Source organism: Hyla sarda, chromosome 4 (assembly GCF_029499605.1).
Source record: "Hyla sarda isolate aHylSar1 chromosome 4, aHylSar1.hap1, whole genome shotgun sequence".
Taxonomy (NCBI): Eukaryota; Metazoa; Chordata; class Amphibia; order Anura; family Hylidae; genus Hyla; species Hyla sarda.
Window position 1 is genome coordinate 370,365,383 of NC_079192.1, and position 16,927 is coordinate 370,382,309.

At 42.7% G+C, this 16,927-nt stretch overlaps 1 protein-coding gene across 4 annotated transcripts in view; it reads right to left on the bottom strand.

Moving 5' to 3' along the window:
• Window positions 1–16,927, bottom strand: part of LOC130267270 (uncharacterized) — a 28,912-nt gene that overhangs the window by 7,724 nt on the left and 4,261 nt on the right. For 3 of the 4 annotated variants that reach the window (XM_056516733.1, XM_056516735.1, XM_056516734.1), the window contains exons 2-6: window positions 10,234–14,234; window positions 6,173–6,356; window positions 5,999–6,097; window positions 5,719–5,874; window positions 4,914–4,954 (exon numbers count right to left, since the gene is read on the bottom strand). In XM_056516733.1, the coding sequence (XP_056372708.1) occupies window positions 4,914–4,954; window positions 5,719–5,874; window positions 5,999–6,097; window positions 6,173–6,356; window positions 10,234–14,234 (4,481 nt within the window). Of the gene's footprint in view, window positions 1–4,913; window positions 4,955–5,718; window positions 5,895–5,998; window positions 6,098–6,172; window positions 6,357–10,233; window positions 14,235–16,927 lie in introns of those variants that run through there. The other variant, XR_008843121.1, reaches the window with a different exon arrangement.

Below are 16,927 nucleotides of genomic sequence, written 5' to 3' on the forward strand. Positions count from 1 at the left end.
AAAAACACACTACAATTATATTACCTGTAACTGAATTATAAAATAGATGCAATGACTGCTTTGCTGGTTGGAACTAATCATTTGGGTACAGCAGACACCAAAGGAACCAGAACACACACACCATAGATTCAATAGACTGGGACTCAAAACTGTAGGTTTGGTGTTCACTGGGTTTTCATCTTTTAGAGTGTCCCTTTCTACACTGCCATAATGGCAGATTGGGCCCATTTGCTGCTGCCTATCTGTGATTCTTACTTTTCATCTACCACTGTCCTGTTCTTGTTATGTTCTCCTTATATAGGGTAATTTCACACTGTTTATTGTGCCCCATTACCATATGCACTAGGAACGCTCTCCGTATATCCGGTACACATTTACAAAGACCCCCGTTACCCAATAAAAAGCCAACAGCAGCACCATTTTGGCCTTTATTCAGGAGCAATAAGTCAGGGTTGGCTGTATGAAAAAAAAAATTATAATTATACTGTGTGGTATACAGCATATTTCTCTCTTTTTACCTGTCACTCAGAATTATCACTTTAACCCATTAACAATGCCGGACGTAAATGTACGTGCTGGTGAGCTGGTACTTAACGCACCAGGACGTACATTTACATCCTATACATAACCGTGAGCATCGGAGCGATGCTCTGGTCATACACTGCAGGTCCCAGCTGCTGATAGCAGCCAGGGACCCGCCGGTAATTGCGGACATCTGCGATCGCACGAATGTCTACCATTAACCCCTCAGATACCGTGATCAATACAGATCAAGGCATCTGCAGCATTGCGGTCACTAAAATGGATGATGATAATCCAGATCTGCAGACAGAGGTCCCCTGACCTGTCTCCGCTACCTTCCATGGGTCTTCTGGTCTGCAATTGAGCAGACTAGAGCAGAAGATGACCGATAATATTGATCAGTGCTATATCCTATGCATAGAACTGAACAGTATTAGCAATTGAATGATTGCTATAAATATAAAAAAAAGTGTATTAAAGTGTAAAAAAAAAAAGACAAAAAAAGTGAAAGTTGAAAACCCTCTCCCCCAATAAAAACGTAAATTGTCCCATTTTGCCTATTTCAGCCCCAAAAAGGGTCAAAAAAATATTTTATACACATATTTGGTATCGCCGCATGCGTAAATATCCGTACTATTAAAATAAAATTTTAATGATACCGTACGGTGAACGGCGTGAAGGTAAAAAATAAAAATAGTACAAAATAGCTGCTTTTTTTTTTAAACCTTTTATGCCCAAAAAAAAAAAATGTATTAAAAATAAATGGGCTAAATCCTTAAGGGGTTCAGAGTAGACCAGGGACTTTACATGTAGCTCATGCATTCCATAAGGCCTGCAGCTGTCTTCTGGGAATTTTAAAATCAGTAATTCACCAATTTTCATTTGATATTTTTATTCCTCAGGCTCTAAAAGCAATAACTTATTTTTTCCATTGACCTAGCCATATGATTGCTTGCTGTTTATTAGGATCAATTTTACTTTAAGGATACGTTCAGACAGGCGGATCCACAGCGTATTTTACGCTGCATGTCCGCCAACGAAGGATCCCTAATTGGTGTCTCAGATGTGCCTGCTCGAGCAGACACTGCTGCGATGTGAGAGTCGCCGCACGCACAGTGTGTACTCACACATTGCGGCCGCTCCCCCTACTCCCTGAGCTAGGCAGAGCAGCCATGATGTGTGCGAGTATACTGCGCATGCACGGCAACTCGCACATCGCAGCAGTGTGTCTGCTCGTATCAGCGTATTGCCGCTCCAAGCAGGCACATCTGAGGCACCGACTAGGGGTAAAATACAAGAAAAAAAAGCTCAATCTTTCTAAATGAATGAATACTGTACTCACTGTAATTACCTATAAAACAAAGTGATATTACAGTAGAATCTTACAGTGCTGTTTAATCAACCTGTACCATTTCATCCCCCCCCCGTGCTATTTTATTCCCCCTCTTGATCCCTCCATGCCACTTCATTCCTCCCCCCCCCTTGAACCTTGTGCCCTGTGTCAAATCATCCCCTCCTTAGCCCCTGCAGCACATTTCCCCTTGAACCCACTCTGTGCCATTTCATTCCCCCTTTATTAGTGCAATTTCTTCCCTCCCTCTTTACCTGTGCCATTTCATCCGTCCCTGTGCCAAATTATCCCCCTCTCACCCCTTGTGCCACAGTTTTTCCCCTTCCCTCCTCCCTGTTCTTTTTACCTGGTCAGCAGGCTAAGGGGCAGTGGCTCTGAGCATGTTTGATGTCTTCCTGATGTCCTTTGCGCTGCACTTACTGAGAGCAGCAGCGGCGGTGGCTGCAGGCACTGACGAGTAACATCAGGAGTGTCACTCTTCACTGCTGGCAGCCTGTTAGTAAGTGCAGTGGATGTCAGGAGAACGTCAAACCCGCTGAGAGCCCCTGCACCTAAGCTTGCTGGCCAGGTAAAAATGAACAGAGTGAGGAGCGGGAAGGGCAAAAGTGGTGAGGGGCGATGATTTGGCACAGGGGGAATTAAGTTGCACAGGGGAATAAAGGGGGATGAAATGGCACAGGGAGTAGTAAAGATTGGGTGATGAATTCGCACAAGGGGAATAAAGTGGCACAGGAGCCTGGGCCCCTTACTGGGGTATTCGTTTTAGTCCCGATGGCGACCCTGTGTACAAAGTAGGGCCAACACATAAGCCGGGTTGTCCCCTACTGGGGGTGTTTTGTCCGTTATTTGAAGTGTCCGCATCCGTTATTGGGAGTGTCCCCTATTCATAGTAACAGTTCATAAGGTTGAAAGACGACCAGAGGCCATCAAGTTCAACCTATATCCCTAATGAGTCCCTACTGAGTTGATCCAGAGGAAGGCAATAAACCCTCTTACTAGAGGTAAAAATTCCTTCCCGACTCCAATTAGGCAGTCAGAATAGATCCCTAGATCAACGTTCTGTCCCTATAAATCTAGTATACATAACCAGCAATATTATTTATTACTCTCCAAAAATGCATCCAGACCCCTTTTGAACTCTTTTACAGAATTCACTATGACCACCATGTCTGGCAGAGTCCCACAGTCTCACTGCTCTTACAGTAAAGAACCCCCATCTGTGCTGGTGTAAAAACCTTCTTTCCTCTAAACATAGAGTATGCCCCCTTGTTATGGATACGGAGGGTGCAAATACATGAAGTCTTATGGGACTCTACTGTTTATTAACCCCTTAAAGACCAGGCCCATTTTGGCCTTAAGGACCAGGCCCATTTTATTTTTGCATTTTTGTTTTTTCCTCCTCGCCTTCTAAAAATCATAACTCTCTTATATTTCCATCCACAGACCCATATGAGGCTTGTTTTTTGCGTCACCAATTGTACTTTGTAATTACATCACTTATTTTACCATAAAATGTACGGCGCAACCAAACAAATATTTATGTGGAAAAATTGAAAAGAAAAACGCAATTTAGCAAATTTTGGAAGGTTTGGTTTTCACGCTGTACACTTTCCGGTAAAAATGACATGTTTTCTTTATTCTGTGGATTAATACAAATAAAATGATACCCATGATTATATTCTTTTCTATAATTGTACCGCTTAAAAAAAAAAATCTAAAACCATTTTAACAAAATTAGTATGTTTGAAATTGCCCTAATTTGACTACCTATAACTCATTTTCCGTATATGGGGCGATATGAGGGCTAATTTTTTTCGCTATGATCTGTAGTTTTTATCAGTATCATTTTTGCTTAGGTTTTACTTTTTATTAATTTTTTATACATTTTTTTAGAATAAAATTTGACTTTTTTTACGTTTACGCCGTTCACCATACGGGATGATTAACAATATATTTTAATAGTTCAGACTTTTACGCATGCGGCGATACCAAATATGTGTATTAATTATTTTACGCTTTTTTGGGGGTAAAATGGGAAAAATAGACGTTTTACTTTTTTATTGGGGGAGGTCATTTTTCAAATGTTTTCACTTTTTATTTTACTTTTTTTTTTTTTTTTTTTTTACACTTTTTATGTCCCCATAGGGGACTATTCATTGTAATCAGTTGATTGCTAATACTGTGCAGTGCTATGTATAGGGCTCAGTATTATCGGTGATCTTCTGCTCTGGTCTGCTGGATCTCAGACCAGAGTAGAAGACCCCGGGAGACGGGGCAAGATGAGGGGACCTCCGGCCGCCATGCTGGATGATCGGATACCCGCGGCAGCGCCGCGGGGGATCTAATCATCCGTTCAAAGTACCGCATTGCCGCAGATGCCGTGATCTGTATTGATCATGGCATCGGAGAGGTTAATGGACATCCGCGCGATCGTGGATGTGCGCCATTACCGGCGGGTCCCTGGCTGCTGATAGCAGCCGGGACCTGCCGAGCATGACGTGAGCACCGCTCCGGTGCTCACGATCATGTCGGCGCGTAAATGTAAGCCATGGTGCGTTAAGTACCACGTCACCATGACGTACATTTACGTCCATTGTCGTTAAGGGGTTAAAAAGGACCGGTGGCCTATGTAAAAAAAAAATAAAAAATCTGAATAGTCATCATCCATGTGCTCCCCACAACTCACACACTGAAACTCCATAGACTTAAAAGGGGCAGTCACCAATGTTTAGTCAATGGAGTGTGAAACCACCAGAGGGGAGCATGGAGGACAACTCTCCTTTGCCTCTACTGTTTGATAACTTGTGATCGCAGCAGGTCTAATGAGCGAGACTCCATGCAATCTAAACTTTTGACAGGTTTTGGACGACATGTCAAAAGTATTTTTCACATGATAGTGATGCTTAAATATCTACTGGTACTACAGTGGGTCCAGTAAACTTAATACAGGAAAACGCTAAATAATATTAAAGTTAACATTATGGTCACCACATTTGCCAAAACAGTACAACAATAAAGCTAGAAAAGTCTTAAAAATTACCTCTAGGTGTCTGCACCTCTCAGGTTTACCTTCAGCCATTTCTAATAGGGGAAAATATTGTTGATTGTTAAAATATTGTTAGAAAAAAGTAAACGATTAATAGAATAATCTGCCCTAAAATGTACCCAAGTTTAACAAAAAAATAAATAAAAATATATAATAAAAATTGAAAAAACAGTGCTCTGGCCTTACTAGATAAAAGCGGACCTGTCAGCAGGTATTAATTGAATATATTAAAAGAAACCTGTCATCACTACTCTACTGCCTGAACCAGGGTTGGCCCAGGTGGCTTCTCTATTCCCTGCCAACCTTGATTGTTGGCTCTCTCCCTATGTGCGTACAGGTACCTTCTATTGTCCATAACACGATAGAACAGGCTAACATTATTGCTTAAAATATGCAAATGTAGGTCAAGTGTCCAGAGTGTGGATGCCTGAGCTGCTAGAGCAGTGTTTCTCAAGCACAGTACTGGGAAGCTCCCAGACCTGTGTCTTGCCTCCTACTGACACAAGCTAAAACTGGTTACCTCACTTCTAGTGGGCAGGTATATCCTGCCAGGAAGGAGCCGAGTTTTTCCCAGTTTCAGCGCCTCCTAGTGGCAAGAGCATATACCCATCAATATAGGTGTCCCCCACTGAAGAGCGACCGAGAAAAGGCAAATTTTTAAAGATAAATGAGACCATGACATTCCAATGATTGGCTGCAACCAGTTTTGGAACATTAGCAGAGCACCTCATCAGTAAACCATGCACCCTAGTATAAAAAATAAAATAATGGAGAGTTAAAACAATTCAACTTTAAATACCGGCTTGAAAGGAAGCAGCTTGTTTAGTGGAATCTAGCGTAAGATTTGTCTGTTTTGCATTGGATTTCACAACATTAGTGCTTTCCGGTTTTAAGGCACTTTCTTTTCGAGAGCCTAGTGTAGGAAGCTCCCTCTGAGTTTTCTTGGTAGGTAATCCTGTAACAAAATTGAAAGAACTAAAAAAAATAAAAAAAATAGCAACATACTGACAAGTTACTAACAGTAGAGATACTATAATTTAACTTTTAGTAAAGATTATCCAGTGTTCTCTTCTGTTTACCTTGTACTTGAGATTTAGGTTTCAAAGAAGCTTTTTGCAATTGCTGAGGAGGAAGACGTACTGAAGACATTACTGGTCTGGGAGGGCCGGTTCTAATGCCTATCAAAGAAAAAAGAAAAACACATTTTCATATCAATTTACATTAACATTCACTTTAAAAAGGTGTATTCTCACCAGTAGACATTGGTGGCTGCGCAGCCAAAACAGTGTCACCCCTTGGAGTATCGTGTTGATCAGGTACAGCATTCTGAATGCCAATAGAGACACGTCCAGTAGTTCCTGGTGCCCCTATTCGTGAAGGTGGTTTAATAGAAGAGGGGGCAGCTGGGAGCTGCGAATGCGTAGTAACAGACTTTGCCTGTAAAAGGGAAATATAAATACAAATATTTATGGGGGAGAAAAACTAATTTAACAAAATCGCACAGCGAGACCTGTGAGACACAACTTCTAAAAGAAAATGGCTACTATGCATAATTTATGAAAGTCTGGCAGAAGTGTGGTCTGAAAAAGGTAGCCAGCATGCCCCGGGGCGGACTGAACGCCCCCTTTCCTGTACATCGCCGCGGCCCCGTAAGGAGATCGCGGGGGGGCCCCAGCACTCGGACCCCCCGCAATATAAAACGTATCCACTATCCTTCGGATAGGAGATAAAGTTCAGAGCACTACAGATCTCCTTTAACCTGTTCAGGACACAGGGCATTCGGGTACGTCCTGACACCCTGGTACTTAAGGACCGTGGGAATTTCGGTCCCTGCCGCGCGGGGGACCGGACCAGGGAGACTGCTGATATCGATCAGCAGGCACCCCGCGCAAATGCCAGGGGGGTCATTAGACCCCTCCATGTCGGCGATCGCGGCAAATCGCAAGTGAATTCACACTTGCGATTTGCCCGATTCCACGTCATTACGGGTATATGGTGACCCGGAATATAAGGGGGATCGCGGTTGTCCAAGACACCCACGATTCCCCTGAAGGGAAATGAGAGGTGGCAGGGGTGCCACCCCTCCTATTGGCCGTATAGACGCGACGACCACTAGCAGATCGGGGGCGGAGGGGGGCATTGGGTTACTTTCGGTTTCACCGTTCTGCCAACCCACAATAGGCGGGACAGGATGGGGAAATCGACAGGGACCAGCGCCGAAGGTCACTTACCGATCTGCAGAGGCTGGCTGTTGTGAGGCTGGCTCCCTGGATCCTACGGAAGTTGGTGAGTTGCCTAGCAACATCTGGAGGGCTACAGTCTGAGACCACTATACAGTGGTCTCCAAATTATAGCCCTCCAGATGTTGCAAAATTACAACTCCCAGCATGTACTGATTGCCGAAGGGCATGCTGGGAGATGTAGTTATGAAACAGCTGGAGGTACGCAACTACAACTCCCAGCATGCTGAGACAGCTGTTTGGGCATGCTGGGATTTGCAGTTTTGCAACATCTGGAGGGCTAGAGTTTAGAGACCAGAGGCTATATCTCAATCAGTCAGGGACCCTACTTTTGACATGTCCCTGCATCATGTGAAAAAAGTTTTGTATACTAGTACCACTACCAATTTCTTTCAAAACTGGCTTCCTCCCAGTATAAGTCCAGTGGGTGGACCTATTCACTAACAGTTTGCATGCATGCTTGCCTAAGAAAGTCCATGAGTCATTGAGTGGGACTGTCTACTCTACAAAAACCCAAAGAAAGCAGGGATTTAAAGCTTTGAATGCATTATGGTGTAAAAAACTATTGATGTGGGAACAAATCATGCTATAAAAATATGCAGAAGAGGGGTAAGCTTCAAAGCCTGTCTGTTGAAATGACATTGGGGCTGGACGCTGCTCAGTGTAAGTAAACTTGCATAGGGTTAGATAGAAACAATCCACCGAGTTCAACCTAAAACCCTACTGTGTTGACCCAAAGGAAGGCAAAAACCCCAGTGAAGCTGATGTCTATAATTCCTTTCAGACCCAAATATGGCAATCAGAATAAATCCATGGATCAACATTCTATCCACATAAATATTGTTTCCATAAGGGTGCGAACACATGTCCCCGTTTTTAGCCCTGTTTCGGTTTCGTTCTTGCAAGCTGTAAACGGATTAAAAACGGTTTTTAAAAAATCCCATTCATGTCAATGGGATTTTTTTTTTTTTTTTTACAGTTTACATCAGTTTGAACCCGTCTAGACGGCCGTGTGAATGCAGCCTAACCTGTAATGTTATTACTCTCTAGAAAAACATCCAGGCCCCCCCTTGAACTTGTTTATTGAGTCAGACCTCAACATCATGTGGCAGAGAGTTTTATAGTCTCACTGCTCTTACAGTAAAGAATCTGTCTGATGATTGGGAAACCTTCTTTCCTCTAGAAGTAGAGGCTGCCCCCTTGTCATGGTTACTGGTAGAAATGAGCGAACTTACAGTAGTTCAATTCTCGTCACGAATTTCTCGGCTCCGCAGTTGCTGACTTTAGCCTGCATACATTAGTTCAGCTTTCAGGTGCTCCGGTGGGCTGGAAAAGGTGAATACAGTCCTAGGATAGAGTCTCCAGCCCACCGGAGCACCTGAAAGCTGAACTAATGTATGCAGGCTAAAGTCATCAACTGCCGAGCCTAGAAGTTTGTGACGAATCGAATTACTGGAAGTTCTCTCATCTCTAGTTACCGGCCTAGGTATAAAAGATCACTAGAAAGATCTCTGTACTGTCCCTTCATATATTTGTACATTGTGATCAGATCGACCCTAGGATGTCTTTTCTCTAAACTAAATAACCCCAAGCTTGATAACCTGTCTTTGTCCTGTAATCGTCCCATACCATTAATTATCTTTGTCGCCCTCCTCTGCACCCTCTCCAGTTCGGCCATGTCCTTTTTATACACAGGTGCCCAGAATTGGACACAATACTCCATATGTGGTCTGACTAGTGATACAGCGGCAAAACTATGTTCCTGTCCCGAGCCTCTATGCCTCTTTATACAATCCATGACTATTAGCCTTGGCAGACACTGATTGCTAAATTAACCCCGCCCAAGTCTTTTTCTGTAGAAGTTTGACCTAGTGTCTTAGTATTTAGCACATGATTGTACATTTTGTTTTTATGGCCCAAGTGCAGAACCTTAAATTTATCCACATTAAACTTAATTTGCCATGTCTGTCTGTGCCCAAGCCTCCAGCTTCCCCAGATCCCTCTGTAATATTATGTCATCCTCCTCTGTGATAATCACCTTACCATGTTTAGTGTCATCTGCAAATATTGAAATTCGACTTTGTAATCCTTCTTTAAGGCTATTAACATATTGAAACGAAATGGACCCAGTACTGACCCCTGTGGTACCCCACTAGTAACCATCACCCAACCAGAGTAAGTTCCATTGATACTCATGTGTTTCTGTAATGAATAATATTTGTAGCCTGGTGTGGCACATGGAGTATTGACTTCTAGTGTTACGATTTTTATCTTGGTGGTTATTTGGCAACAACTTATAGATTGCATTATATGTATTATTCATCAGTTATACCTACTAAGAGCAGCACCTTATATGTGATGTCACGAAAAATAGAAAAAAAACAGCACAGCACTCACCCTTTACAGCAACGTGTCTTGGTTTATTCTAAGTCCAATAGTACAGAGGATCGTGGGGGGGGGGGGGGGGGGAGGAGGAGTCGCAGCGGCTCCGTTTCGCGGCAAAAACCGCTTGGTCGCGCCTTCAAGAAGGCGTGACCATTTTTTGCCGCGAAACGGAGCCGCTGCGACTCCTCCCCCCCCCCCACGATCTCAAAATAGTACTCTGCACCCCCATGCAGCTTGTACAGTAATCCCGTTTATACACCCGCAACTATCAGCTATCAGGTACCGGTGCCGAGATCTTTTCTCTATTTGCATAAGACCTTATATGTGATGTCATTCCCTTTATATTTTACACTGTCCTTATTTGTCTTGTATGTGCATTGCTAAATAGATATTTATGATTATTTCATTTTAGCAGTGTGCTTTATTTGGTGTTGCATAGTTATGTGGCACAGTGATATAGAACATTTGATTCAGGTCCCCTTTGAAGGAGGTTAATATTACATTCGTCATGTCAAAAAGTTTTGACTGGCCAGGGTTTTGGTTCCACTGCAGGAGATAGGCTCTATAGTAAGTCCATAGAGCCTGTCTGCTGCAGCAGAACAAGCCTGTACTATGTACTGTGCCTGTACAAGGCGAGTTATCATAAAGACTGTAGAAAATAAGGTTGTGTGTGAACAAAGTCTACTAACCTTCACAACAGCAGCACTTGGGGTTCTAAATCTGTTTTCAGCGAGTTTGTTAGTTATAATACTTCCTCCAGTGCTATCCGGGCCTTGCTTTGCGTTTCCTAGGGTAGCCCTGGGCAAGTTTTGGCGGGCCAGTGGAGGCCGGATCATACCTCTTCCTGGTATTCCACTTCTTGGTGCAATTTTAGATAATTGTGTTTCCCTTACTGGATTATGACTTGCATTTTGATAAAGTGCTAAAGAACGGCGAGCTGATGGGATGGCAGACAAAGGCATTTGTTTTGGCCCTGCCTCGGATGGAGGAACCATGTTTTTTTTTTGCATATTGGGGGGGAGAAAGGACACACGTGAAGTTTCTTGTTTTGCTTTGTCTTTACAGTCCAATCTGTTTGCAGCATGACACCTCTGTTGGGGGATCATTCTCTGTTCTCCTGGGACTTTATTAGAAGAATCATCTAATATCAAACCAATGGACACGTTTGAGTCATGCTGCACAGAATCTCTGCAACTGTTCTGAAACTGAAAATTATTTAATCCAGTAACAGGCGTAGAGGTGACAAAGGACAAGGATCCAACAGAAAAGACACTCACGTCATGGACATTTTCTTCTTCCTGGATCATGCTACAAGATTCTGAGAGCAATGGTCGATTTCCTGATTCTTTACAGAAATCTGCTTCTTTCCTAGAGGAAGCCATTGCTGTGCAGCAGTCGCTGGATTTCAGATGTCCTATATGCTGCCTTTCTGTACCATTTGGTTTAACAAGGGCAGGAGGACTGAAATCAGGAGTGACACAAGTTAGATCAGAATGTGATGATTTTGCTTCTGGCTCAGATGGCCATTCTTTTATTTCATTGACTACTAAAGTTTCTTGTGTAGGGTCAAGTCTGGAAACATTTTTCTGATTGTTTGTTATCACCAAGTTCTCTATATTTTCTGCATTTAAATCAGAACCATAGTTGGAAGTAGATATTTCTGTATTTGTTCCTGTAGTACCAGGAAGGTTTGTGTCACTGATCCTTACACTACACTGAGAGGACACCTTGAAAGCTGAACTTAAGGAGGTGTGGGTCACGTCTTTCAATAAATGATCATTGTTAGTGGACGTTCTCTCATCATGTGAAAGGTTATTATTACTGAGTGGTTCTGGGGCAGCATCAGTACTGTGAGTATGAATTGCTTCCTCTGCTGGTAGAACTTCCATTAAAGAATTCTGCATTACTCCAGTGTCTTGAGAGCTACCAGTTGTAATCTTATGAGAACTTGAAGTAGCACCAAATGACCTATTGGCAGAACTTTGGAGGGCAATCTCGTTGTCCTGAGTTTTACAGGCTGTTAAGAGTGTGTCATTCACTGATACAATGTTCTGTGTGGTATTAACACAAGGCTGCATCTCCATTTCAGTTCCATATGTTGTATTGCTGGTTTTGCCCTCGTGCATGGATGGTACTACCGTGTTGTTTACAGGCATCTTTGATTCCTCTTCAATGATCTGTGTTGTGTTGGCTGTCAGACCCACTTCCTGTATTGGTGTAATGTCCTGTGTAGTATTGGTGGCCAGTGGTGCATCCATTACCTGTGTCGTATTGGTGGCCAGTGGTGCATCCATTACCTGTGTCGTATTGGTGGCCAGTGGTGCATCCATTACCTGTGTCGTATTGGTGGCCAGCGGTGCATCCATTACCTGTGTCGTATTGGTGGCCAGCGCTGCATCCATTACCTGTGTCGTATTGGTGGCCAGCGGTGCATCCATTACCTGTGTCGTATTGGTGGCCAGCGGTGCATCCATTACCTGTGTCGTATTGGTGGCCAGTGGTGCATCCATTACCTGTGTCGTATTGCCAGAAATCTCATCATGCACTGGTGAAACGTCCTGTGTAAGATTGGCGGACAATGGCGCAACATCCATTACCTGTGTAGTATTGCTAGAAGTAGCTTCATGATGCACTGATGCAACGTCCTGTGTAGTATTGGTGGACAGTGGTGCATCCATTACCTGTGTAGTATCGGTGGACAGTGGTGCATCAATTACTTGTGTAGTATTGCCAGAAATCGCATCATGCACTGATGAAACGTCCTGTGTAAGATTGGCGGACAATGGTGCAACATCTCTTACCTGTGTAGTATTGCTTAAAACAGCATCATTGTGAACTGGTGCAATGTCCTGTGTAGTATTGGCAGAAGGTGGCACAACATCCAATACCTGTGTAGTATTGCCAGATGTAGCATCATCGTGCACTTGTACAATGTCAAGTGTAGTACTAAAAGATTGTGTCCCCACCATTTCAATCACTTGCGTGGTATTTGTTCTATTGATCTCCTCTTGATTGAACAGTATATCTTGTGTTGTATTAAAGGCATGTGGCACCCGAGTCATCTCGTGTTTTGACGTACTACTCGGCCTGGTATTGCTTGAGTCAATGACACGATTGGTGTCAGTAGGCAGCAGCTCATCATGGTTCAATACATTGTCTTGGGTAGTATTCGCACACAATTTATGTTCACTCGTCTGGAATAAATGCTTAATGCGTGTTACAATAGCCCCTTCATATACAGGTGAAAGAGCTAGAGGTGTAATAGCAGTATCCTTCATCAATAAAGCTGGTTCAACTACACTGTCTAAGAGTTTGTGTTCTGGAAGAATTACACTGTTTGAGAAGACTGCTTTTAGCCCTTCACTACATTTAGTAGTGGTAGAGATATGCAAAGAGTCCACTGTAGGTTCTACTGATGTAAAAGAGTCTACATTTGCCAATGGAGACATTTTATTCACTAAGTTAACATTTACTTCGAGGTTAATCTTCTCAAAAGATTCTATCTTCTGCCTCTTAGGATGGATGTTGTATCCACTATCACTTAGAGAAAGCTGTTCAGCGTCACTTGCAGAATGCCTTTTGTTACTTTCAATGTCACATTTTGGTGAGGTAAAATAGCTGATTTGCATATCAGTCTTTTCAAGATCCAAAATACTATCGCCAAAAAGTGACAGCTCTTCCTTGTTGGGACTACTTTCCAAAGAGCACAACATTTTGGCCACTTCACATGCTAGCATTGACTTCATTGGTGTACAGTCATATGGAGGAGGCTCTGCATCAATGGTAGAAACATCCAATTCATCCGATTTGCGCTTTGCTGGCGACTGCTTCACATCTGGTTTTATGCCCTCTATCTGTTTTGCTATTTCTTGGCACTCAGCAGCAAAGAAACTCCTGTATAGTGGAGTCTGTGTGGGACTTTCATGCGATACAACATCGGCAGAGTTCTCATTTAGCATATCTGTTATGGACACTTTTTCTTGATGTTGCGGTTCCTCTGAAATACTGGAATCAGATTCAATTTCCATAACAGGGGTGAGTTTTTTGTTCTTTACTCGCTCTTTTGATGGCATTGGCGTGCTAAAATATTTGTCACTATTAATGGTAGAGAATTCAGCAATGTCTTGCTCGCTTTTCTTGTGACCTGTAGAGTCTACAAAGTATGGTAGAGACATATCAGACATTCCCAAAATGCTAGATGATAAACAGGAATCAGGAGAAGACAATTGAGCTTTATGTGACATTGGCAACATCTCATTTCTAAAAGCAGGAGAGGCAATAACATCTGTGTCCTTTGAGATGCTCTGCAGTGAAATTTCCATCTCACAGGGAACGCCTTTATTCCTTTCTTTATCTTGGAAGGTCATTGGAGTATTTGTGATGTCTGTGTAAATATTCTTGTTTTTCTCACTCATAGCACTTGATAAGCCACAATCCCTCTCTTTAGCCTTATCACCTTTTTCAAGCCTTGATTCGCGCTGTAGTGAAGACAGACATGCAGAGTCACTTATCCTCCTTTTTAGGGAACCTAATGGGCGCTTCAGTCCACTGTTTCCGCTGGGGTCATTTTTTATATCCTTTAACACTGTACGTCGTAGCTGATTTAAGTGGTTATTTGTACCTTCTGGCATTCCGGTTCTTTTTTGGGTAGGCCCCTCCAGGTTTAAATATGAAGGAGTTCTTTTGTACCCTGAAATGAGAAACAGAATGAGGTCATATATGGGCAAACATGTTAGTATTTTTTTTTTTTTACAGAGTTTGTGATGTGAATACACAAGGATAATGAAAACAGCAATTGTCAGTAATGCATAGAAAAAAAATAAAAATTTTTTTTTTTTAAAGACAATCCACTTGTCCGGGACAATTTTTGCTTTTTACACTCTTGTTTTTCCTCCTTGCCCTATAATAGCCATAACTACCTACTATAATGATACCTTTAAATTTTTCAATAACATTCTCAAACAGAAAAAAAAATTATATAAATGGGTGAAGTTAAATTGAAATAGTAAAAGATAATTTACCAAATTTGGTGGTTTTCTATTCTATGGCATTTACCTTGTGGTTGAGCTAACATGTTGTTTTGATACTTTAGGCCGCCTGATTACAGCAATACCAGATTTTTATAGTTTCCGTCATGTTTTACCAATTTAAAAAAAAGTTCAGAACTTTTTCAAATTTTTTTAATTGCCATTTTAGACCCCTGTAGCTTTTTTTTTCTCCGCATACCAGGCTGTATGAGGGTTCATTTTTGCGCCATAATCTGCTAAACAGATTATCGGTATCTGCCCTAAAAATTCGATATCGGTCGATCCCTAATATCTAGCAATATTTTCATTTTTGAATTCTGGGTGGGTTGCCGCAGTAATTCTAATAAACTAAAGGGAAACTGACAGGTTGTTCACCCGTACTAAACTCAATACACTGGTAATATGTTATACTTCCTGAAATCTGTCCATTTTCTAGATAGGGCTCCTGTTGCTAGTATGCAAATTAAATGGGGACTCAGGTACAGGATAAGGGACAAGTGTCTGATTATGAAAGAAGAAGAATTTATCCAGCACTTGGAAAAAACAGCAGCTTTATTTTCAAATCCTCTTTAAAGCGTACCTGTCATAGTGCAAAAGAAAAAACGTGATATGTTACTCAGGACCCAATCCTGATCATGTGCATATAATTTTATGTGTCTTTGACCTATATATCCAGAGATATAAGCATTTATCTGCTGGCGAGTTACTTTTTCACATTGTGCAGGCTGGAGGGGGCGTGTCAGTCTGTCTCCCTCACAGGAGCAAGTCTGGGCAATCAGCCAATCAGTACTCTCTACTCTGTAACCCTTTCCTCTCTGGTTTCATGCTGTGTTATGTGTCAGAGGAAGATACTTGGAGCTTGCCTGCAGTAATCAGAAGACATAATGGCGAATTCATAACAGGATAAAATTTATAAATATAAGAATAGATCTTTAGATCTTTACATACACTCAATAGAAATCTCCTATACTGGATACCGGTATGCTCTACGGCCGGTATCCAGTATGCTGTAAAATCTAGACTAGTCTGTCTGGCTAAAAGACAGGCGACCCCTAGTGGCGGCTATTTTGAGCTTGAATTTCAGGTGAAAATTAAAAATTTTAACAGGTGTATATTGTGAAATGTCATATAATAATGAGTCCTGCAATATATGAAAAGTTTTTAACAATGACAGTGCCACTTTAAAATGGCATGGAGCTGTTACACTTCACATCATCTGAGGGATCTTGACACATTTTGAGCGCATGCGCTCGAAACGCGTCAAGATCCCTTAGATGATGTGAAGTGTAACAGCTCCATGCCATTTTAAAGAGGATTTGAAAATAAAGCTGCTATTTTTCCAAGTGCTGGATCAATTCTAATTCTTTCATTGTTGGACACACGGAGCCTGGGTGGAGATCCGAGCACGGGAATTAGTAGGTGAGCTGGACTTTCCATATTTCTTTGCATGTATTTTGAACAAGTGTCTGATTGCCTGTCCGGCATCCCGGCTCTCCCCATACACGAAGCGCCCACCGCACGAAGTAGTGACAAACGTGCGCCTCCATGTATCTCTATGGGAGGGCTGGAGATGCAGCTCCTTAGTATCTTGGCTTTCCCATAGAGCGGCAGTGACTGGTTGCAACATTATATTATTGCAGTAGACTATGCAGTTGAGCTCTACAAAATAACAGTACTGTATATGTTCAAGAAATAGACTGGACTTAATCACTACCGTGTTTCCCCGAAAATACACCCTACCCCGAAAATAGTCCCTAGCTGGATTATCGGGGTGGGCTGCAATATAAGCCCTACCCCGAAAATAAGACCTAGACCAGTGGTCTCCAACCTGCTGACCTCCAAATTTTGCAAATGTTTGCAACATCTGGAGGTCCGCAGGTTGAAAACCACTGACCTAGACAATGCCCGGGCTGCAAATATTCAAAAACAAACAAACTTACCTTTGTCCTCCGTTGCTAAGGAACCGGCCTCACTGTCCTCCGCTGTTCTCGCTGCGGTTCTGGTGTGTGGATGTCAGAGAGCCTTCAGCCTATCACCGGCCTCAGCGATGTCCCGCCTCGGCCAATGATAGGCTGAGCCCACTGTGATGCAAGAAGCGGGCCGGCTTCTTACATGACAGTCGGCTCAGCCTATCATCTGCTGAGGTGGGACATCGCTGCGGCCGGTGATAGGCTGAAGGCTCTGTGACGTCCCAACACCAGGACCGCAGCGAGAACAGCGGAGGGACCATGAGGCCTGTGCCTTAGCAACGGGGGAACGGAGGACGAAGGTACGGTAAGTTAAAGCTTGTTTTTAATATCCTATTTGCAGCCCGGGCACAGGAATAGATACAGCGCAGCGGCTGATAATTATTTGG